The sequence below is a fragment of the Talpa europaea genome (genome assembly GCF_964194135.1).
Source record: "Talpa europaea genome assembly, chromosome: 1".
Lineage (NCBI taxonomy): Eukaryota > Metazoa > Chordata > Mammalia > Eulipotyphla > Talpidae > Talpa > Talpa europaea.
The window spans coordinates 127,065,186-127,089,630 of record NC_140073.1 but is presented as its reverse complement, the minus strand read 5'-3'; the positions used below and the strand labels follow the sequence as shown (position 1 = coordinate 127,089,630).

Sequence of the window (24,445 nt, the reverse complement as noted above, 5' to 3'; positions counted from 1 at the left end):
CTGCAAATTGCATGTGTTTATCTTTTTTGAATGCTGAGTAATATTCCATGGTATATATGTACCACATCTTCTTGATCCAGTCATCTATTTTTGGGCATTTGGGTTGTTTCCAAAGCTTAGCTATTGTAAACAGTGCTGCTATAAACATAGGGGTGCAGGTGTTCTTTGGAATTGATGTTTCTGTGTCCTTTGGGTAAATACCTAGGAGTGGAATTGCTGGATCATATGGAAGCTCTATGTTTAGTAGGTCCAGAAATCTCCACACAGCTTTCCACAGTGGTTGGACCAGTTTGCACTCCCACCAACAGTGCAGAAGAGTTCCTTTTTCTCCACACCCTCGCCAACATTTGTTGTTGCTAGTTTTTTTAATATGTGCCATTCTCACTGGTGTAAGATGGTATCTCATGGTAGTTTTGATTTGCATTTCCCTGATGACAAGTGATGTTGAACATTTTTTCATATGCCTGTTGGCCATTTGCATTTCCTCTTCAGAGAAGTTTCTTTTAAGCTCTTCTGCCCATTTTTTGACTGGATTATTTTCTTTGTTGTTGTTGAGTCTCATCAGCTCTTTGCAGATTTTTGTGATCAGTCCTTTATCATTAGTGTTGGGTGCAAAAATGTTCTCCCAGTTGGTGGGGTTTCTCTTTGTTTTTGTTATTGTCTCTTTTGCTGTGCAAAAGCTCTTTAATTTGATGTAGTCCCAGCTGTTTATCTTTGCCTTCACTATCACTGCTTTGGGTGATGTGTCTGTAAAGATGTCTTTGATGTGCAAATCACGTAGTGTTTCGCCTATATTTCCTTCTATATATTTTATGGTTTCAGGTCTTATGTCTAGTTCTTTAATCCATTTTGAGTTGATTTTTGTGTATGGTGTGAGGTGGTGGTCAAGCTTCATTCTTTTGCATGTAGCGACCCAGTTTTCCCAGCACCATTTATTGAACAAACTTTCTTTGCTCCAATGCATATTCTTTGCTCCTTTGTCAAAGATTAGTTGACCATAAATCTGTGGGTTTATTTCTGGATTTTCTATTCGATTCCATTGGTCTGTATGTCTGTTCTTGTTCCAATACCATGCAGTTTTGATGATTATGGCTTTGTAGTATAGTTTGAAGTCTGGGAGTCTGATGCCTCCATTTCCTTCTTTTTTTTTCAGGAGAGCTTTGGCTATTCGGGGTTTTTTGTGATTCCATATGAATTTCATCAATAATTTTTCTATTTCTTTGAAGAATGACATTGAAATTTTGATTGGAATAGCATTGAATCTGTATATTGCTTTTGGAAGGATGGCCATTTTAATAATGTTTATTCTTCCAATCCATGAGCAGGGGATGTCTCTCCATTTCTTTGTGTCTTCTTCTATTTCTTTTAACAGTGTTTTATAGTTTTCTTTGTATAGGTCCTTTACCTCTTTTGTTAGATTTATTCCCAAATATTTGATTTTTTTTGTTTCAATAACAAAAGGGATGGTCTTTTTGATTTCTTCTTCTTCAGATTTATTGTTTGTGTATAGGAAGGCTACTGACTTTTGCGTGTTGATTTTGTATCCTGCCACTTTACTGAACTGATTGATGAGTTGAATTAGCTTTTCTGTGGAGTTTTTGGGGTTCTCTATATATAATATCATATCGTCTGCAAATAGTGATAGTTTGACTTCTTCTTTTCCTATTTGGATTCCTTGGATGTCTTTCTCTTGTCTTATTGCCCTGGCTAGGACTTCCAGTATTATATTGAAAAGCAATGGTGAGAGTGGACATCCTTGTCTTGTTCCAGATCTTAATGGAATTGCTTTCAGCTTTTCACCATTGAGAATGATACTGGCTGTTGGCTTGTCATAGATGGCCTTTATGATGTTGAGGTATGTTCCTTGTATCCCCAGAATTTCAAGGGCTTTTATCATGAATGGGTGTTGCACTTTGTCGAAAGCTTTCTCAGCATCTATTGATATTATCATATGGTTTTTATATTTCTTTTTGTTGATGTGTTGGATAACGTTGATTGATTTTCGGATGTTAAACCATCCTTGTGCCCCTGGAATGAATCCAACTTGGTCGTGGTGAATTATCTTATGGATACATTGTTGGATTCTGATAGCTAAAATTTTATTGAGGATTTTTGCATCAGTGTTCATTAGGGAGATTGGCCTGTAGTTTTCCTTTTTTGTGTTGTCCTTGTTCGGTTTTGGTATTAGTGTAATGTTGGCTTCATAAAACGTGTTTGGTATTGTCCCTTCCTTCTCAATTTTTTGGAAGAGTTTGTGAAGGATAGGCACTAATTCGTCTCTGAATGTTTGGTAGAATTCATTTGTAAATCCATCAGGTCCTGGGCTTTTGTTTTTGGGGAGGTTTTTGATTACCATTTCAATTTCGCTAATTGTAATTGGTCTGTTTAGGTGTTCTATTTCTTCTTTATCTAGCTTTGGGTGATTGTAGAGTTGTAGGAATTTGTCCATCTCCTCTAGATTGTTGAACTTGTTTCCATATAACTGTTCATAGTAGTTACTGATTATTCTTTTGATTTCTGCTGTGTCCGTTGTGATTTCTCCTCTTTCATTGATGATCCTGTTTATTTGTGCTTTCTCCCTTTTTTCCTTTGTGAGCCTGGCTAGGGGTTTGTCTATTTTATTGATTTTTTCAAAGAACCAGCTCTTGGTTTCATTGATCTTTTGGATTGTTTTTTTAGTTTCAATTTCATTTATTTCTGCTTTGGTTTTTATTATTTCTTTTCTTCTACTGGTTTTGGGGTTTTTTTGTTGTTCTTTTTCTAGATCTTTGAGCTTCGAGATTAGGTTGTTTCTTTGCGTTCTTTCTTGTTTCTTGATGTGAGCTTCTATTGCTATATATTTTCCTCTTATTACTGCTTTTGCTGCATCCCATACATTTAGGATATTGGTGTCCTCCTTGTCGTTCAATTCAAAAAATTTTTTAATTTCTTCTTTGATCTCCTCATTAGTCCAGTGGTCTTCCAGTAGTGTGGTTTTTAATCTCCATGAGGTAGGAAAGTTCCTTGCCTTCTTTTTATGGTTTATTTCTAGTTTGATGCCTTCATGGTCAGAAAAGATGGTTGATATGATTTCAATCTTGGTGTATCTGTTGATGTTTGTCTTGTGCCCCAGTATGTGATCGATCCTGGAGAATGATCCGTGTGCGCTTGAGAAAAATGTGTACTCCGTTTTTTTGGGGTTTAGTGTTCTATAGATGTCTGTTAAGCCCAATTGCTCTAGGTCCTTATTTAGAGCTTTAGTTTCTTTACTTATTTTTTGTCTTGTTGATCTATCCATTGTTGATAGTGGTGTGTTGAAGTCTCCCACTACGTATGTGTTTTCTCTGATGTCTGTTTTCAGAGAGGACAACAGTTGTCTGATATATTTTGGTGCTCCTTCGTTTGGTGAGTATATGTTAATGAGTGTTATTTCTTCTTGAAGTATTGTCCCCTTGATCATAATGTAGTGACCCTTGGGGTCTCTTTTTATCTTTTTGAGTTTGAAATCCGTTTTATCTGATATAAGTATAGCTGTTCCTGCTTTCTTTTTTGGTCCATTTGCTTGTAGGATTGTTTTCCATCCTTTAACTTTGAGCCTATTTTTATCTTTTGTAGCTAAATGTGTTTCCTGGAGACAGCAAAAGGTTGGGTTTTGTTTCTTAATCCAGGCTGCAACTCTGTGTCTTTTTATTGAAGAGTTTAGTCCATTTACATTCAGAGTTATTATTGATATGTTAACATCTGTATTTGCCATTGTGTTTGTCTTTCCTTTGATTTTATTTATTTATTCTTTTAATAACTTTTTTTTTTGGCCTTCTTTCATTGTTATTCGTCCCTCTGAGGTTCTGGCTTTAGGACTCCTTGTAGTATTTTTTGGAGTGGGGGTTTAGTTGCAATGAAATTCCGGAGTTTCTGTTTGTCTGGAAAGGTCCATATTCTTTCTTCAAAGAGGAAGGAGAGCTTTGCGGGATAGAGTATTCTTGGTTGGCATCTGTTTTCTTGGAGTCTGTTGACTATGTCCCTCCACTCTCTCCTTGCCCGTAGTGTTTCTTCGGAGAAGTCTGATGTCAGCCTGATTGGTTTTCCTTTGAATGTTATCTGTTTCTTCCCTCTTGCCAGCTTCATTATTTTTTCCTTGTCCTGGATTCTTGGGAGCTTTACTATTATGTGTCTTGCTGTATTTTTCCTTTCGTCGTGGAAGTTTGGTGTTCTTCTTGCTTCTTGTATATCAATTTTCAGCTCCTTCTTCACATTTGGGAAGTTCTCTTCAATTATCTCTTTGAATATTTTCTCTGTTCCTACATCTCTCTCCTCTCCTTCTGGTATTCCTATAACTCTTATATTTCCTTTCCTCATGGAGTCAGATAGTTCCCGAAGTCTTTCTTCGTTCTTTTTCCTTCGTACTTCTCTTTCCTTTTCTGTTTTGGTTCTTTTTATTTCTATGTCTTCAAGATTACTTATTCGTTCTTCCATTTCATCTATTCTGCTTTCATTGCTTTTCCCAGAATTCTTTAGTTCTTCCATTAATTCTTTGATCTCCTGCATTTCTTTTACTTCCCTCTTTAGGGACTCAATTTCTTTCTTCTGACCATTGTTTTCCCTCTCTAGGGACTCAATTGCATTCTTCTGATCGTTGATTATTTTTCCCTTATCATTGTTTTCCTTTATGACTTCTGTTAGTTTTTTAATCACGGCAATTTTAAATTCTCTTTCTGGAAGGCTCAGAAATTCTTCCAAGTTATTGTCTTTGCAATCTGGGGGCTGGCTTTCTTTTTGTGGTGTGCTTTTTCTCTGGAGAGTTGCTAGGTTGCGTGTGGTTCTTCTCTTCCCTACTGTCTGTTTTCTAATTTGCCGTATGCGTTGGGACACTGTGTAGTTGGGACTGGCCGGCATCTTGGGTGGGCTTCTCTGTTCCCCTCTGGTTCTTCCAGGAGTCATCTGTCAGTTTCAAGCAGTCTTTACTGGAGAAAGGTCCCTGTTCTAAAATGCCGATGTAGGGACACACTCCCCTCTGCGCCTGGTCTGCCCCGGCGGTGGGTTCCTGCTCCCCTCTGGGCTTGGACTGCAGGCCAGAGGGGGTCTGGCGTGGGCGAACTTCCCCCGCTCACCTCTGGCTCCTGAGGAAGCCTTCTGCAGGTAGTCTTTACTGAAGAAATGTCCAAAATCTGTAGAAATTTTCCTCTTGGTATGGGTGATCTCAGAATCTGCTCCAAGGATTCAGTCTTTAATTCTCCAATGGAAGAAAGCAGTCCTGCTCCATATGCCCGCAGTTGCCCTTCTTGCTTACAAAGGCCAAACTCAATTGTGAAGAAATAGCATGTGGCTAGTTTCTGAACATCTTCATCTGATGCTCCCAGAGAGGCCAGGCCTATTTCTTGTGAAAATTGAGCAAATTTAGGATCCGCAAGTAGTGGAACATGTCCCAGGAGTTCGTGACATGTGTCCCCTGATTCTCCACTTGCTCACCAACCCAGATCTCTATATTGAAATTTAAATATTTGTCTCTTTACCTGACACTCTATGGTTAGAGAAGTGAAGCTGTATGGATTATTGCTCATTGTAGTCAAGGCTCTTCTTTCCAGATCTTTTCTATGACCCATCCTCCCTGAGAGAAAAGTAGATCACCAGATCCTGTTCCTTTCAAGCACTGCAAGTGCTCTTGGAGACTGGATGAACATTCTAAATGGTGACTAAGTTTACTTCTTTTCCATTCAGCATCACAAATGTACATGAGTAATGGATGGGACTAATAAAATGCATTCTGGAAGCAGATTTAGAGTTAAACATTTTCCAAAGACAAGTAGAGCCCAAATTTATCTAAATTGCTAGCAGTGTTTGTGGTGGTTTTAATTTTCAGGAAGAATGATCTCCATATTTTTAGCCTATTCTGTTTCAGTAGGTTTTATTTGATCTTAAAATTGGATTGTGCTGCCTGATATCAATGGGAGTAACTATAACTAATTCCACATGATACCAGGGCAGGACTAGATGGCCTCATTTACCCTGTGCAGGAATCTTCTATTTCTCTGAGAAAAATATGTAAACCAATGTTACCTCAATAAAGAAAAAGAAATTAAAAAAAGAAAAAGAAATATAGCTTCTCTTTCTACCACTATTCTTCATGTTTTTTGTGAAAACATTCAAATAGATTTTTTTAAGTGGTGTGAGCCTCCTCGTGATTAGAATTTCATGCCTTTTAGTCATGTGAGAATAATATTGTGAAAATTACAACAGTGATGAATTTTAATGATCTTCATGCAAAATGTTAGGAACCTGTAAACTTTCCACACTTCCCCTCATGCCAAGCACATTTACATGTTTTTTCAAGTATGGAGGAGAGAGGGGCTTTGGAAACTTTGACTCATTGGTTTTTGCAGCTGTTAGAGTGCTCACCTAAAATTTGTCAAAATTTTGGTATGTCAAAGTTTGTTTTTCTAGGACTGTTATAATGCCAATCTTGATCTTAGGTATGCCAGAAAGAAAAGATCTTTCCAAACACTATATGGTTTACTATGCCAAATATGGAACCCAGAAGTTTATTCAAGGACCTTTTGTGGCTGCACATTTCTAGGAATTTAAGTGCAGTAACACTTAATTTATCTAATGTCGTTGGAGATATGCTCACTTATGTAACTTTTCCACGTAACCAAAGCTATGACTTTAAGTGTCAGAGAATTTATTTAACCCATCACTTGCTGAAACTCACATACATTTTGTCTCTCCCAGCTCCCCTATGCATAGTGTATTGAGGCTGTTTCTTGGTTTGAGGGGAATCATCATACAGAGTTTTATTTACTTGACTAGACACTATCTGGAAGCTGGTTCCAGAAGTGAAACAGACTAGAGCACTGATGAGCCACATGGGACTTTACTGAAGGTTATCTTAAGAGCATGGGATATTAGAGGGAATTCTCTTCCCAACATACAGTGAGACTCCTTAAAGATCCCTTTTTTCCTTTCTCCCTCCTAAGAATAGCATTTAGCTGCTACTTATCTCAGCTGCTCTTTCCAAACATTCTGTAGCCTTTCCCTCCTACTCCTCTTCCATTTGCTCCTCCCTCTCTGCCAGTCCCAAGTCTCTGTCTCTCTCCTCTCCCTTCCTTCTCCTTCCCTTTCTCTGTCTCTTTTCCTCCATCTTTCCCATAGCCCCTGAAGTAATTTATACTTGTTTTCCGAAAAAGTGTCTGACCCTTCTCTTTTCTCAATCCCACAAAGATGATCTAGGAATTTAGATAATATAAATGAAGGCTGCTCCTTGGGATGTGGGAATGAAGGACTTGTTATTCCCAAAACTGAAGGAAAGGCCAATACTGCCTCTGCTTATTTTCTGTGTTTGTTAGCCTCCTTGAATCCACCCCTAATGCTGTCAGAGGTGCCTGCCATTGTCACATGTTTCAGCTTTCCCCTTTTAATATATTGCTTCTAATTTGCCAGAATCTGAGAAATCCGTTTATCAAATTATATATATGTAAATGGGAGCATCAGCAAACTCAAAGTAATGATCTGAGGATTTTTTTACTACTCTTACAGAATACAGCAAAAATGCAATAAGAGGACTTCAGTATTTGTGCTTTGTGCTGGCTATTTTGGAGGTGCTTGTCCTTTTTCTTCCATTTGTTGACCTATGTTCCAGAAGATGGAGTATCTCAAAAATTATTGTAATATTTGATGATTTAGTCTCATTCACTAATAAGCAACTGTAAAAAAATTTTTTAAAAGTCAATTTGTTGTTTTCTTTAAAGTGAACCAGGAATGAAGTGTCCTTGAGAACCTCAGCTGGATTAGACTGAGCACCATCCCCCTCCAATGCAGAATGAAAGCTAGACATCAAAGCAATCTAGGTTCCAGGTAGCACACCCCAAATCAAAAGGGACCCAGACTTAGCAGTTCGATGCCAAGAATTTTAGAATCCAGGAGGAGTGTTTTATCTGGTGGAAATCTTTAGTTTCTACATGATTATGCCATTTGGTAACAGTGTATGGACATAGTGTAACACTACATGGGAGTAGAGGTCTAGCTAGAAATAAGGGGAGAACCCCTAATATGTTACTGAGCATTTTTCCCTGCAAATAATTTACATAATGCTGATTACCTATGAAGTCAGCCCTTCATTGAGTCACTTCCTATATGTAACATTGACCTTTTGTAATCTGACTTTGTAAGACTATAAAGACCATGACATCACTCTCTCTATGTGAAAGTATTGTGTCCTAGAACCTCTTTTGCAGTTATGGCTGCTATACAATTCTATTAGTTTGGCCCTCTAAGATCATTTTTGATTTCCAAGGTAGAAATAACATTCCTGTCCTGGAATATCTTGGCAGTAGTACCTGACGTTCCTTCAGAATTTGACAAGGGCCAGTAGCATAATTTGCTGTAATTTTTAAATCATAAAAGTAATATGTGATGATTTTTTTTGCATAATCAAACTATTAGCAAAATAATTTTTTTTATTTAACAGTTTCTCCAGTCTGCATAATTGAATCCCTTACCTAAAGTATAAGTGGAGGCAGAGATCATTTTTCTTAAGTGTCTATTAATGTTTTCGGATATTATTGATGGAACGCATTATGGCATTTCCCACATCCTTTGAAGCATCTCAAATTTTGCAGCAATAGTATATGTACTGCTCTTTTTAAAAGTAAATAACTTTTAAAGAATCCTGATTCCTTTTGAGTCCTGAAAGATTTTCACTTAGTGTTTTGTTCTTTTTCCTCTTCCCTATCAATGATTGTGCTCTTGAAAACAGATTCATTAGGGCTGTTTTCTGAGCTCCTTGCGTTTTCTAGACTCATTTTTCTCAGACTGCAGTTCCTCAGACTGCAGCACTGACTTTATTCTGCCATACCTGAAATGAACTTGTGTGGCCCTGCCCTGGTCCTCAGCCATCCAAGAGAGCAGCCTTGTGTTCCTGAGATCATGTTCCTTCATGCTGCAAACAGTGCCTTTCAGAGCCACAGGAAGCATTCCCAGTGGTGGTCCCTGGAAGCTGCCCAGGTGTTTCATTGGTTGCACTTGACCTTCCTGTAGGGGGTAATGGTTCTCAACCTTGGCTGCACTTTAGATCATGTGGAAGCTGCATAAAACACTTAGGCCTGGATCCCATCCACATGACGTAATTCATCTTGGGTGTCGCCTGAAAACTGGCATTTCTAAATGCTTCCTAAGCAACTCTAGTACCATCAAGATTGAGACCACTGCTTAGGATCCCTAATCTTTTAAGCTTACATTTATTGTTTCCCTTGTGACATAAAATTATTGTAGTTGTATAGTTGTTAGTTCCTTGGATAAAAGATTCATGATAATGCAGGCATATGTTGATCAATAAACAGTTTTATTAAAATTCATTCCTAAAACCTCAAAACATTCCCTTGTGTCCTTAGTATCCCCCTCCCTGTCTCTCTGTTACCATCAGAACTACCTGTGTCTCTTCCTTACTTATCTACCTTACTTATCTACTTATCTTCCTTACTAATCTACCATGAAGTAATTTTCTTACTTCACATTGTAGATGTTTTCTGATAACAGCAGTAGCCACCACTGAGAAGGACTTCTCCTGGAATAGGCTGTGCACAAGTGTTATATGTTCATCAGCTGGTGGACCCATGAGTGGCCCTGGCCACTCACCAGATCTCCGGTAGCACATTCAGGTGCTTGTAGAATATGTCCACCTGAACTGCTGCATCTCCAGATCAGTATCTACAAAGACTCAGCATGACCCTGTTCACCAGCACCATTTCTCACACTGCTTTTAGCATCAGATCAACCTGGCTCAAATCCTATATAGACCATTCACAGGCCTATGACTTCAGTTTCCTTAGTTACAAAAAGCTAATGATGGCAATAATAACAATGCCCACTGCCTAGAATCTTTGTGAGGCTTTTCCAAGATCCCCTGTGTAAAGTGATCAGTCCCCAGTGCACAGCAGACACTTAATAAATGATAGCTGTTTTTTTTTCAATTCCAGTTTTAATTTCTTACTCTTTGTTCTTTTATTTATTTATTATTATTATTTTTTAATTTTATATATTTTTTACATCATATTTCATTTTTGCACAATGTATGCATTTTCATCTTGGTTATAGTCCCCATACAATTCCCACCCTCCTTGTTTTGATCCTTCTCCCTCCTTCCCCTACTCTTCCCCCCCAAGTGTGTCTCTGGTTTATAGTTGCTTGCTGATTTTGATTTTTACTTTATTATAATTAGTCTTTTTCCTGGTTCCCTATAAATGATAGCTGTTGTTTTAGGAGCTGTGTGTGACTGTCAGAGCTTCCTGGTCTCTCCTTTCTTATCTACTGTTACCATTTTTTTATTTCAAGTGGTAAGCTTTCTCTGAGTCACCAACCTCCTGTCTAGCCCACATCCCCTCAGGGCCTTAATCGCTGCAATTACTCCTGACTCTCCCACCTTTAATCGGTACAACACACTCAGAAAATGATTTCTTTAATAAAACACCACTTGTCTGTTAGTCTCTTGCTCAAGAATCTATAAAGACTGCCCACTGCTCACTGCATCATGCCCAAACGCCTCAGCAAGATTTTTTTAAATTCCTCTCATAATTTGGCTCCAACCTTCTGACCAATTACATTTCCCACTTGCTCCCCAGCACACGCCTCCTCCTCAGTGTTGGTGGGCTCTCCTCCGCGTCCTCTCAACGTGCATGCAATACTTATTCCAGTTCTTACTGCCCTGCTCCAGTATACCATATAGATCCTTCCCTGCTTACAAGAACTGGTTCCTATAAATTCTCCTTCCTAAGGTCTTTTCCTCAATCTGTACTTTTCCTCTTTTAGTGCTGCTGTTATAGGGCAGCCCTGATATTGAGTGGGTTGCCTGGCTGTGGGTCCTCACCCGCGCGCTTACAAGGGACTTATTAATACTCCACTACAGACACACACAAATGGTTAATAAAAGGTTTATTTACAAGGGAAAAGGAAATAAGGAAAATGTACACCTCAGGGAGAAAATAGGGAAATAAAGTCTTTAATGCGTCCTACCCAATCTGTCGACCTGGAAACCCAAAGTCACTCTCAGAGCTGGCCAGACGCTGCAAGCTGGCGGAGAGCCAAAATGGGGGACCCCCAAAGCCCACGTGTCTGCCTTTTATATCCACCTGGCTGCTTAACCCCACCCTCAGGTCCCAGCCACCTTCCCTTTGGTGGTGATGGGATTTGGAGTTCCCAGTGTCTTTGGCTTTGGCCTGGGGTGGGGGTGGAGTCCACAAAGCCTGTATGGAATTAGCTTTAGGACATCCTTTCCCCCTAACACTACTTTTCTGTAACACTGATCTCACATGTAAAATTGGAGGGAGCACAGGCAACCAGCATCATTGAGTGACTGTGGCACATTTTTATCTAATGGAGTCACTGCCCACCCATACCCCCCAGGGAATTGCAAGCCAGTTGTTGCAAGAGTTCTCAAATAATGTGTGAGAGAAAATCTGGATTTTTTAAAACTTGGAATCTCCCGATTTTTTGTTTGTCGGCAGTTAATTTAAAACCTTTAAAAAAATATATGACAAGCAAAATAAATCAATAGAGTTGGATATAGTCCCAGGACATAGTTTTGTCCCCTCCATCTCACAGCTTGTATTACAACTACTTTAGGACTTTATTATTCTCTATTTGTTTAATGTGGTTTACTTCTGTCTTCCTAACTAAGGTATTCAGTCCAGCAACCCCAGCTTATTCACTTGAATCATCTGTTGCTGAGCCTAACAAAGCATTAGCAGTGAATAAAAATCATTTCGTTGATTCATTCATTAAATATTTAATAATACAGAAGACTTCAAAATTTTTGTTTTCTTGTTTCTTTTAATTATATTTTGAAATATTTAGTGAAAATGTCCAGCGTTTTTTTATGCTTCTTTGTCTGACTCCCACATTCATCACCAGCTTTGTGTCTGCCTTGTTTATTAGTGATCTTGTGATACAAAACTGTAGTTTTCTTTGGAAAGAGGAATAAAGTATGTTATTTTTTCATATGATTAGTGATACTTGTCATTAAATGGTATATTAAACATCTTTACAAAACCTGTAGATAATCACAGTATTTGGCACAGTATTTGGCAACAAATATCAGTATTACTTATTCTTTGGCAACCAGGAAACATAGGCCAGATTTATCAAGATTACTGTGCAAATGTGAAATGTAGGGAATTATGTATCTGAAACAATTCTTAGTTATAGTTTGTATTTTTCATAGAATGAAGCTTGAAAATTCACTATTCTTACTTAACATGCCACATAGTTTTCATATTGTAACTTCCTGTCTTATTGCCATGATATCATCTCAGTAGCAAGCAAAGATATTCCACCCTAACAGTTATCATCAGACATGAGTAACTCTGTTTGACTCATATTAACTTGGACTAAAAAAGGGAACATATTTGACTAACACATGAGCATTATTTTAACTATTCAAACAGGGTTCTTATCCTCTTCTAAAATGCCACAACATCCTAGTTAGCTAACATTCTAGTTAGGCTCTGTTATAATATTAAACTTGGAGAAGTAAAGGTGTAAGAACTAAAAGTATTGCCTCCTTAAACTTGCTGATGATGATCTCAACCCCACAGTAATCTTTTTCCATGGAGATGTGATGAACATACAGGACAGTGCATAAACCTAGACCCTCCTTTTTTTGCGGTTTGCTGTAGGTACTCAGCGTGCCAATGCCCGAGCTCCAGCCCCATACAAGCGAGACTTTGAAGCCAAACTAAGGAACTTTTACAGGAAGTTGGAGACTAAAGGATACGGGCAAGGTCCAGGGAAATTAAAGTAAGTCAACATGATACAAACCACAGAATTCGCAGATGGTGAAAGCGTGGTAGGATACAGTTGGGAGTTGAAGAAGTTGTTATTGAGAATGATCAACCTTTGTTTTAGGCAGCGTACTTATTTTGGCATGTGTAAATTACAAGATCATCTAGAACATCGTCCTGGAGTTATGCACAATACAATTGAAGCTTTTGAAATAAATAGTAAAGAGATTACCACATTCCATATAAATGTACAGGCCAAAAAATAAAGGGGATTTTTTTCCTCCAGAAAAGTATAGTTGGTTTATAGTCTATTCATGATTAAAAGGTTATCACAGTGTTTTATATTGCCCATTACTTCCTCCTCATCTGACCTGAGTATAGGAATAATGTTCAGCTTTATTTCTCTCTGTGAAATAAACTTCACTTGTCCAAAGGAATTTGCCATGAATGTTATTTCTGCCCCTTTTAACCCATTTTTCTTTAAATGGGGAAATTAAAACACCATCATGTTTGACCTAGAATTATTTTCACTTCCTACTTACCATACTTCTTTCATCCCCACTTCCACTTCTATTTCATGTCCCCACTAGAGAGTACCATGTTTACCTGAGAGGGGACAGAGGAAAGAGGGTCCACTCTTGACCATGACCCAGGGTGCCTGAGACAATCATCCAGACTAGCAACCCCACACACTGTTCCCCATGCAGGCTTGCTTTATTAAATTCACAGCCTCCACTCGCCTCAAATAACTGCCAACAGTTCAAAACACCGTACCTGCCTGAGCTTTTTACCTTTCTCACGCTTCACTTATGAAAGTCTTGATGATCAAGTTGTCAAGTGTCTCACCTCCTTATCATCCTCCCTTCCATGAGTATTTGCATGAAAGGCAAATTGATATATGCTTAAGGCTGGCTTTGTCATTATCGTAAGTAGATTAAGTGGGGCTGCGGCGAATATCACTCATTTGTATCTGTCACTTAGGGAATCTCAAAACTCAGTAATTTAAAAATTAAATTAAGCACAATTATAAACTCCTCTGCTTTGGATGACAGTGAGATTTTTTTTTTACCTTGTTCCCACAGTCTTCTCTCTCTAGGCTCTTAGTAATTGAACTCCTTGTCTAGGTGCATTCAGGTTTAAAACATTACTTCATAGGGTTGTTCTTCCTTTAGTTAATAAAGTGTGTATGTGTTGTTTGTTTTATAACCATTTTCCTTCTGGGGTAAATTGATATCACCACTCAGAAAGGATGCTCAGGTTGTTTTTGTAAGTCATATGGAGTGCTCCCTTTACCAATGATTCTTGATGTAAATTATGTTAATGCTGTTAAGAGTTAAAGATAAATGTGTTTTTTATTGTAGATAACAATGATATTAAGTCACTTTACTTTCTGTCTAGTTAATTATAGTAAGTGGGACATTAAATGACAAGTGCCCGGTCTAGAAGGATAAGAATTTGGAAATAATTCATATTTTTCAAATTGTCTCTTTATGGACAGGCTAATTATCAGAAGAGATCACTTACTCGAAGATGCTTTTAATCAGATTATGGGATATTCCAGGAAGGATCTGCAGAGAAATAAATTATATGTTACCTTTGTTGGAGAGGAAGGGTAAGTAGAACAGAGAAGTGGTTTGTATATGACACCCCTTTCAGAGGGGATGTTTCACCACATTGGTTCTCAACAGGAAATCTTCTGACAGGAAATGCTGTTCTCATTCACTTAAATCGCTCAGCATTTTTGTAAAAGACTTTAGTGGTTTTTGACATCATTTGACATAGAAATTTTTTAGTGAAAACTCAACTAGAGAAGGAATTGTGTTTTAATGTCTGTGATCTTGTTATCTGCACTGAGGTATAAGTAGAACATGCTTCACCTGTTAAATCGACTTCATTTCTGAATCCCAAATTAGATCCCTGCTGTTCCATCAGGAAGCCTCCACAGCAGTATCTCTTAGACCATGGATCTGATTTCTTTGTTTCCAGTTTTTCTTGTCCATTGAGAAAACAGTCCACCTACCAAACTAATTACCTGCTGTAAACAGAAGTCTGACTCTTCTATGAGTGTGCTCATATCGATAAAGGTTAGGAAATAAAGGTGTGAAGGCTCCCACAAAGTGGTTATTGTATCTAAATAGACATAACAGTTGTTATATAACATTTAGAAGAGAAGATACCTCTCATCTCTCTCTAATTCCTTCCTCTTTCTTCATTTCACCTCTGGGTTTTGAGTCTCAGCACCTTCTCCTCACCCAGCTGTCTCTAAAGCAAAGCAAAGCAAAACAAAGCAAAACAAAACACCACACTATTTTCTGAAGTTTGGTTGTATTCTCCATTCTAACAACCTGGATCATTTTAAGGCCACTCTTTTCACTCATGACTAGAAGTAAAGTGTATTAGAATATGAAATTGTAGCAGTAGTAGCCAATAAATCCAACCATTCAGTATATGATTTATGAAATGGAGGCTACAAAGTATAAAGTAATTTGTGTATGCAAGTGAAATGAAATCGGGATTTGAAACTTGGCTTACTTTATTTTTTTCCACCACTCTTAGAGCAATGCTGAAGTATAACCACAAGTCCTAAATTCTCGTTCATCTGAATTTTTTTTTCCCCAACCATAGGTCTTTATTCTAGTCTGTGACTGAGAACTTCTGCTTTTTTCACATATGTTGTCATATAGTCTCCCAGCTGTGACTAGATTAAAGTGAGTTATATGGGAAAACAGTATAATGAGACAAAATGTGACAAGGATTGAGTAGAAGTTTGCCTGAGATGAGTCTTTCATCATCAGTATGTATTAATGCACATCTAGCTTATGTTAGTCGACTAAAAGATGCAGGTGCACAATTGAAAATAAGGCAAATGTTTTTAGCCTAATCACAGAGTCACAGGTATGCATGGGATTCCAAGTATTTCCTTAGATAACCACTCTGTTTGGATGAGAATACTTTTCCTCCCCCAGAACACCAGCTGCCTTCCTTCATTTTTGGACCATAGTTTATTGAGACCGCAGAGGTGTAAAGAAGAGTCTTTGGAAACCCTTATACTTGAATAGAAACAGATGCTTATCATGCTTGATTGTCCCAAAGCAGTCTCCCTCTATTATCTGGATTGATGATATCCACTCCTAGGAAGCCCAGACTGAGTGGGACTTGATATCTTTGCCACTGATGTCCAAATGCTTCCTACTTCCATTATCTGTTTCCCTCCTATAAATCCAGAGGGAAAACAACAGGAAGATATTTTGGTGTGACCTCAGCCCTCAGACACAACCTCGTAATCCGCCTTTCTGTACATGACATTGAAGCTGGAATAGGGCCAGATAATGTCCAATCTCACAACTTTGTGAAGTCAATAGCATGTTGTCGTGTCATGAATATTTAATATGGACCATTACATGTGGACTTTACTTTCTTATTAAAGCATTGATAATCCTATACTCTTTTGAAAGATGACGAAAAATGGAAAACTTAATGCATAAAGAAGTTATTTTAATCTTTGCCACTTTCTTAACACATAAATCACATTAAAATTAAAAATCATGATATTTCTTTCCGGTTTATAGTAAAACTATAGTAAAACTCAAGAGAAAAGCTAATTAAATTTTTCTACTGAAATACAAAAAAATGGAGCTGGAAGGTTTCTGTCACTTTCCCTTCATTAATTCTACCCTCAGAACGTGTCTTTTTGTAAGTTCTTGAGGAATAGTTCTAGTTACAGGTATTTAAAAAATGTATACCTTAGGCCCAGATCTTGGTTTCCAGTATCGTTACTCAATAAAAGAAACTAGGGCTGCTTGGAGAAGTGACTGATTCTAGAACAAGGAGAGAAAATAGACAAGATGAAAACTAAAGCATATTATAAATCCAAAAAGTGAAGAATTGGTCAAAAAGCCCAGAATGATCAGTAGTTATCAAAAATGCACAAGAACCAACTCAAAGATCTCCCAATGGCTAACGTTGGAATAATTAGCAAAAAAAATAAAGTAGTATTTGTTTATAATCTAAACCCAATCTACATGTATCTACACTGATATAAATATACAGATTGAATAAATGAGTGGAGGAGAATAGACAAATCCCCTGTGCTGAAGATTCCCAAATAAATCAACATAATCCTCCACTCCTTAGCCATGGGTTGCACAATGTGACTTTCTTTCAAATAGTATGCTGGAAAGAGCAGTACATCTACAGTGGAGAAGCCTGACAAGCACTCAGCCAGAAGATCGAGGTTAAAATCAACAGTCATAACTCATGTGATTAGTAGTACCCTTGATGTCATGGGATAAAAATGGGACTTACCTTTGCAGTCTTCCTCTCCAACACCCATAATACCAGTCTAGTCATGAGAAAAACATCATACCATTCCAAATTGTGGGGCATTCAATAGGCTGCCTTACCAATACACCTTAAAACTGTCAAGGTCATCAAAAACCAAAAGAGTCTCAGAAACTTAGAGCCAAGAGGAGCCTATGGAAACATTACAGTTAAATGTAATGTGATCTTCTGTATTAGAGCCTGGAACAGAAGAGGGACATTAGGGCCCTCCCGGGTGGCACAACAGCTGAGTGCTGGATTGCGAAGCTGCCCACAGCCTCTGCAGTGCTGGTTCAATCCCCCCTCCCCCTCCCCCTCCCCCTCCCCTTCCCCCTCCCCCCTCTCCTCCCCCTCCCCCTCCCCCTCCCCCTTCTCCTCCCCACCCCCCTCCCCTCCCTTTCCCCTCCCCCCCCCACTGCCACAGCGGGGTTCCCACATGGCGCGCAGACCTCTCCTGCCGCCCGCTGCTCCCCTCAGCCGTGTACTTTGGTCCTTCTGCCTGTTCTGCTCCCCGCTCTGGCTCCGTGAATTCTCTCACCCTCCCGCGCTTCTGACTGTACCCAGTGCTTGTATAAATAAATAAATAAATCTTTAAAAAAAAAAAAAAAAGAGGGACATTAGGTGAAAACCAAGGAAATCTGAATGGATTTTAGTTAATAATAATTAAAGGATGAATTTTAGTAAATAAATCCATATTGTTTCAATGATTATAACAAGTATACTGAACTAACATAAGACATTAATAAAATGGAAACTGAATGTGGGATGTATAAAATTTTGCATGTCCCCTTTGTAACTTTAAATCAGAAATTATTTATGTAACTAAAACATTTACTCAAGAAGATGTACAGTGAGGATTTGGAGAGATTTAGGAAATGTCGTCCTGAATGACTTATTTCCTTGTTGTCTGAGGAGTTACTGCCTCCAGGGTAATTTTACATTTTGTATACTTCCTTCTGTACTTGAGGTCAGTAGAGTAATAAGTACATAGGTAGAGCTAATTCTGTGAAAAGTCCAAATCAGTAAGAGTATTGACTTATACAGAGTATTATTTTGTGTTGCTAGTGTCAGCTTTATCTATGAAGGAATAATACTTTGCAGTTCTTATTGATATTATCTCAATTATATTTTCTTCTAGTCATAATCAGGGTCTTTATTTATAATAGATTACTAGGGCATAAAGAGAAAGGGATTTATTTTTAAGAATAATGCATCTGCCTGTACCCCAAAAGGGTACAGCTCTACTTTAAGCTGTTTTTTTTTTTTTTTTTTGCATGGGTCTGAAATCTGATAGTTTCTGAAATGGAAGCACTAAGAAAAATAATGGGAAAGTTTATAAGCATTAATTTATAGGATGATAACAAATTCCATATGAGGTAAAATTAATCCCAGAATGTTGGAGTATCCTATATTCCATTTTTTAAAAAGTAAAAATGATCTTAGAGTCTATAAATGCAAATATTGTAGTAGACAATGAGCAGGTTATCATTTCTAGCTAAAATAATGAGTCATGTTATGATTGACTTTTTAATAGAAAGTACACATATGATTGACTTTTTAATAGAAAGTACGCAGCTTCTAAGCAAATCGCTGTGATCTAATTGGGTCAGAGCTGGAGGTTTTCTTCTCTTGTCATTAAAATTTCCACCCAACTTGATCTAGCTATCTGTTCTCGCAAAGCGGGGTAGAGAGGGCAGCAGTGACAAAATGGCTAGAAACTGAGTCATCTGGATGTGGTGGGGAATTTCATGCTCTTCTTGCCTTTTTCTGTTGGACTTCAGTCAGCCTAGACGTTGCTTCTTTTGGAAGGGAGCCAGTGGAGCAGCACATATTCTCCAATGTATTATTTTCTTCTGAATCGAAGTCCCAGCAACAAAAGCCTATGTGGTTTCTCAAGAGTTACCTAGCCGGACAATTGTGTTTGATAAGGTGTCCTGGGCCATTAACTTCTTAGGAAACAGTAAAGAAGTAAGGGCTTGGATAAAGAAAGGATGTTTACACTGTGATTGCCTCGCCTCTTTTTTTCTCCATGGCCAGCTCAGTAAAAGGCACCTTTCTCTAAGGAAGAATGAGTTCATTATATGTAAGGTGCCATCTCCCTGAGGTCAGTCATCTCTCTTGCAAAGCCATGTTTTGCTGCTTACAAAATAAGCAGCAGTTCTGCATACCACTGATCTAATTCTTGCTCCTTGTTTGAGGCCCTGAACACTCCCATTTATTCCTCAGAAATCTTTAAAAACTTTAAATTATACTTCATTTGCAGGATAACCCAAGTAACCCAAACCTGAAGAAGGGTGCTTTTGTATTGAGGCTTTAGTTGGGTGTCACCCAGCATAATGTCATATTAATTGCTCACAAAATACCTTATTTGCCCATCAGGCCTTTTTAAGTAGCTTAAGAGCCAATGCCTTCTGCTATAAATAGCTTGGTAATCAGAAGGTGCGTAGGCTATGGGTGCCTGAACCAACTTGTAAGAAAGCAGAGCTTTCTTTGTCCCAGAAGACTTGTAGGAAATGATGGTGTGAGTTCCAATGCCATCATCTTCTTTCATTTTACAGTCTACTTCTGTTGGAATACTGTGTTTTCAGTCATTCTTAGTTGCAAATAAAGAACACGGGAATAAAGTTTACTATTTTAGCAAACACTGGATGCCACTAACATCTTAGATGTTGTGTCAGCCCAGCAACGTGGTGTTTAAAATGCTTTATCTGCACTTCACAGAACTCAAAACTACATTGCCACCTTAAAGACATCTGTGCTTATTCTGAAATGCACTCATACGCAGCTGTTGGTGTGGCTACACACCCGTTGTCCAGAGTTTCTATATTTCTGTGCCAAGCCTTGAGTTGTGGAACTAACCTAACTGGCAAAACAGGAATGTAACAAACGATCCCTGTGATATGAGTCATATTAACTATTTATATGGAAGAGGTTGCTGAGACATTGCAGGAAGCACATGCATAAGGTGTCCTGCTGGGGCATGTCTTATTTAATTAGGTAGACATGTATAATTTGTAATCTATAACCTGCTTTCAGATACTCAGTTCTAAGTTTTGGATTATAATCAAATCAAGTTTTAAAATATTTTGGCTTTAGAGTGACTCTATCAGTGCTGCTAGAGTTAAAAAAAGGCAGATAAAAACCTGACTGGTTGAGGAAGACACATTTTCCTCTTAGAAGAACTGTTAGCTTTGTTCTCTCTTTGGAAAAAGAAAAGCAGCTTTACTTTTCAACTTAACCTCTCTGGGAATATTCATCTTGTCATTAGCCAAATGCAGTTATTATCGTTAAAAAGACAGGAACCTGTTAAAATGACACCTTTGTCATTTTAACAAACTTTGTCATATTACCAGATATTAGATCTAGAAATTACAAGTGCTGGGCTGTCTTAGTATAATGTATCTGAGTGATTTCTTAGGTTGTTTGCAAACTGAGTTGTCTTTTAGGGATTGGTGTAACCTGTTAGTGTCATTGAATCAATACTGCACCTGAAGGCAAACTTGTGCTATTATTCATCTGCTATATGCCAAATAACAATGTAAATAATGTTGGTTTTCTTTTGAGGACATCACAGGGCTCATCTCATTGATTCAACAACATGTATTACTTTATTCCTGTGTATCAGACTTAAGTACTTGGGATACAAAAATGAGAAAAATAAAGCCCCTGCCCTCACTATACTTGGTTATGGTCTAGAAGTGTGTATAGGGGAGGGAGACACAAACATACAATTATAATACATAGTGATAAGTGCAGTATTATTAAAACACTGAGAGTTGAAGCTCTTAAAAAATCTGCTATTTCTAACTAAATGACACAGTTTAACTTTAAGCAGGTGAAAACTCATATTACTTTTACCAATTGGCTTTTTGTAAGAAAAATGACTCAGAAACATGTTTCAGCTGACGTGGCCCTTACCCATCACATGCCTCTGCTGCACCCCATAGGCCTTGCTGATCTCAGTAGTTCCAGCCACTCCCTGATGTTGCTTGGACCTAGGATGTTGTAGTCATTTTATGTATCCTTGATGGGATTGTCACTAAAAAAAGAGGATTTATAATGTCAGTTGTTTTAATAGAGCAGCATTTTCCTCTTACTTCATTTTATTATAAAGGTAAGCAAACTTTTTCTCTAAAGGGCCAGATAGTAAATATCTTTGGTGCTGTGGTCATATGTTCCCGGTTGCATCTGCTCAACTGTGCATCGCAGCAGGAAAGTGGTCCTGGACTGTCATAAACAAATGTGCACCGCTGTATTCTGAGAAAACCTAACTTTTTGTCAGGGGTTGGGGCAGATTTGGCCCTCAGGCCATTGTTTGCCAATCCCACCTCCATAAGCAACATTTTTTTTTTCATCTGATGAACATTTAAAACTTATGGAAGGGTTGGTAGCCTATAAGGTGTAATGAGTATTAAACGTGGAGCCAAACAGCTCATGTCAAGGCCTGGGTCCTTGATACAGCTTTTATTTGAGGCAAGTCAGTGTTTTCTTCAGCCTCTGGTTTTTCTCCTCTGTTAAATGAGGAGGTGGACAAAATGACTTCTTAGATGGCTTTGGCCACAGCTATTCTCTGTTTCTAGAACAAGACAGGGTCTGCTGATGACATTCACCATCGATAGGACATTTAGAGAGGTTTTTACATCGCCAGCAGTCTGGGTAGTCAGGAATCAAGGACTAAGCCTCACAAAGTGAAATTTAGTGGGAAAAATATAGTCTGTGTTTAGGTTTTAAATAGGTGCAACTATGAGCAGATAGGTTGAAAGATTCCTGGGTAGGGTAGTATAGATGAAAGGTTTGAGACTGTAGCTGAGTCAACATAGTAAAGTGACTGCTCCCACAAAGTAGAGTAATTTTGGAGACTACTGTCCAGGAAAAAAGTTAAGAGTCCTTTCTAAGCTCTGTATTCACAAGACCACACATTGAATGTTGTCTTCTGTATTAGACACTTGCCCTTAGATCAGTTTGACTCTGCAGTGTCCAGAGCAGAGGGAACAGGTGACAGAGGACTCCGCCCTGCCTGGAGAGATTGAGAGAGTGAGGAAACGGCAGAAAGGGAGCAGCGAGCAGGGACTCTACACTGCTAAAGTGAGAGCTCCTATAGAAGGTGACTTTTCAAGATTTTGTAGCTTTAGCGTTTAGACTAATACCCATAACATAACAGGCACTCAGTTTTTGTTGAAAGCAAGCCTCTAAGTATGTGGAGAACGTTTGAGTGAGAAGGATTCCACTTCCTGCTGGTAGCGTCAGAGAACCAGAAACTAGGACAGTGGGAGGAAGCCCCGGGAGGCTGCCTTGGTCTCCACCGAAGGAAAGGCATTCCCCTGCTTTGCTCCTGGGAGGGAGCCCCGGTGCTGCTTTGGGAGTTCCCAGGTTATCCAAGGTGCCTCCCAGCCTGGTGACCACATTATATTCAGCTGCCCAGATAATAGTTCCATTATGCCCACATAAGGTCTCTTTGGACCTGAATCCACTGTTTGCATTTTTCTGTACACAAAGGTTTTCTGTCAGTCTATCCTCGTATCTCCCGAAGTATAGCGTGGACTGTTGGTGTGTGAAATGATTTCAGCTATTACACACACTGACACTTTAATATTTCTTTTTTTTAAAAGATTTATTTATTTATGCATACAAGAACTGGGGTACAGGCCAGAGGCATGGGGGGTGAGAGGATTCACCAGAGACAGAGTGGGGAACAGAACAGGCAGACTGACTGAAATACACTGCTGAGGGGAACAGCTGGTGAGACAGGAGAGGTCTGCTGCGCCATGTGGGTCTCCTCTCCGGCCAGCCGGAGATTGAATTCATGCTGCAGAGGCTGTGGATAGCTTCACAGGGATGTGCTGTTAACCCCTTGCGCCACCAGGGAGGCCCTAATATTTCTTTTAATGTGTTTTAGAAAAAAATAAAGCTAGCCTATCATAATTCATAAATATTATATGCAAGACATTAGAGAAGCAAATAAATTGACTAGTGAAAGTTGACTTAGTGAAATATCAAGAAAATAACTGTCAATATATCTTTGGATATAGCAAAAACTGAAAAGTATGTGAATAGATGAAACCTGTTCTATGTAAATTATTTTTTAAATGCTCAAGTAAGACATATAAAATAAAAGTCTTTTAATTTTTTCTTAGTAGTATCCCAACTCCCTCTTCCACCCATAAGAGGATCCTTTTCTCCACCACACAATCCCATCCCTGGATAAGACTCAGATGATTTCTTTTTCATTAAAAATATGCAATGATGACCACAGAGGAAATTCCATAAGAGAAAAAAAAGGTGAACAAGAGGAGTCATAAAAACCCTATCACCGCAACTTATCAGTGCTTCCATTCTTTCTTCAACATTCTTTCCTGTTTTTGAACCCATGTGTAAACTTTTATCATAGGATAGAGTTGCTTTATATTTTTCATGTTAAAATTAGCATATCAAATTGCTTTATTGAATACTCCTCTTTACTGCATATTTTGCTCTCAGCATTTTTGGCCACTTGTCATTCCTCAAACCTAACACAATTGTTTCTCATACTTTACTTTAACCCTGATGTCTTGAAAGTAGAGTGGAATTTACACTGCAGTTCAGGTGCTAGAGTTTCAGCCTCTTCTTCAAATACCTTCCCTAGAGAGATTTAGATACCTTCATTTATCTTGACTATAATTTTCCTTGGTATTTTTTAGTTTAAAGTTTTTACTTCAGTCCTAATCATTTCATCTTTGCCTCTGGACACCCCAGGGGAGGTCCTGTAACTAAAATCCTCTCACTAATTTACTGAAATCTTTCTTCCTCCATCTAAAAATGTTTCAGGAATCCATAAGGGACTGCATGTCCTATGGTGATAGGTAGGGTGCTCCCTCTGGTTGTACCCTGTTTAAATAAAACATTCCTATTGCGCTTCTTTCCCACCACCTCATTCCAGACATTTAAAATATTTACCTTTTGTATATATTTATATAATCAAATTAGTAGGATCTTTCCTATTCATTATCTGAGGAGTAGCTTTATTTTGATATGTTCTCTATGAATGTCCATATTCTGGGTCAAGACATGGGTGAGATTAGGAACCATTAAGCACACAATTTGTTTTGGACAGTCCTGAAATGTTGACAGTTAGACTTGTCATGAAGGCTGTACAGAAAGTCAAACTCTAAAAAATATATGCAGTATGTAGAAAGCATAATAATAACTGGCTTTTCTTTTCATGGATTTTTTAAAGGCTGGATTACAGTGGACCTTCCAGAGAGTTTTTCTTCCTGGTATCCAGAGAACTTTTTAACCCATATTATGGCTTATTTGAATATTCAGCCAATGACACATACACAGTACAAATAAGTCCCATGTCTGCTTTTGTAGACAATCACCATGAATGGTAAGTATTTTTT

At 38.3% G+C, this 24,445-nt stretch overlaps 1 protein-coding gene across 1 annotated transcript in view; it reads left to right on the top strand.

Annotated features, from left to right (window-relative positions):
* HECW2 (HECT, C2 and WW domain containing E3 ubiquitin protein ligase 2) overlaps window positions 1–24,445 on the top strand; it is a gene marked incomplete at both ends in the record, with an annotated part of 211,556 nt that overhangs the window by 159,960 nt on the left and 27,151 nt on the right. Inside the window, 3 exons of the mRNA XM_084247786.1 lie at window positions 12,642–12,762; window positions 14,245–14,358; window positions 24,280–24,432. Of these exons, the coding sequence (XP_084103912.1) occupies window positions 12,642–12,762; window positions 14,245–14,358; window positions 24,280–24,432 (388 nt within the window). The remainder of the gene's footprint in view (window positions 1–12,641; window positions 12,763–14,244; window positions 14,359–24,279; window positions 24,433–24,445) is intronic.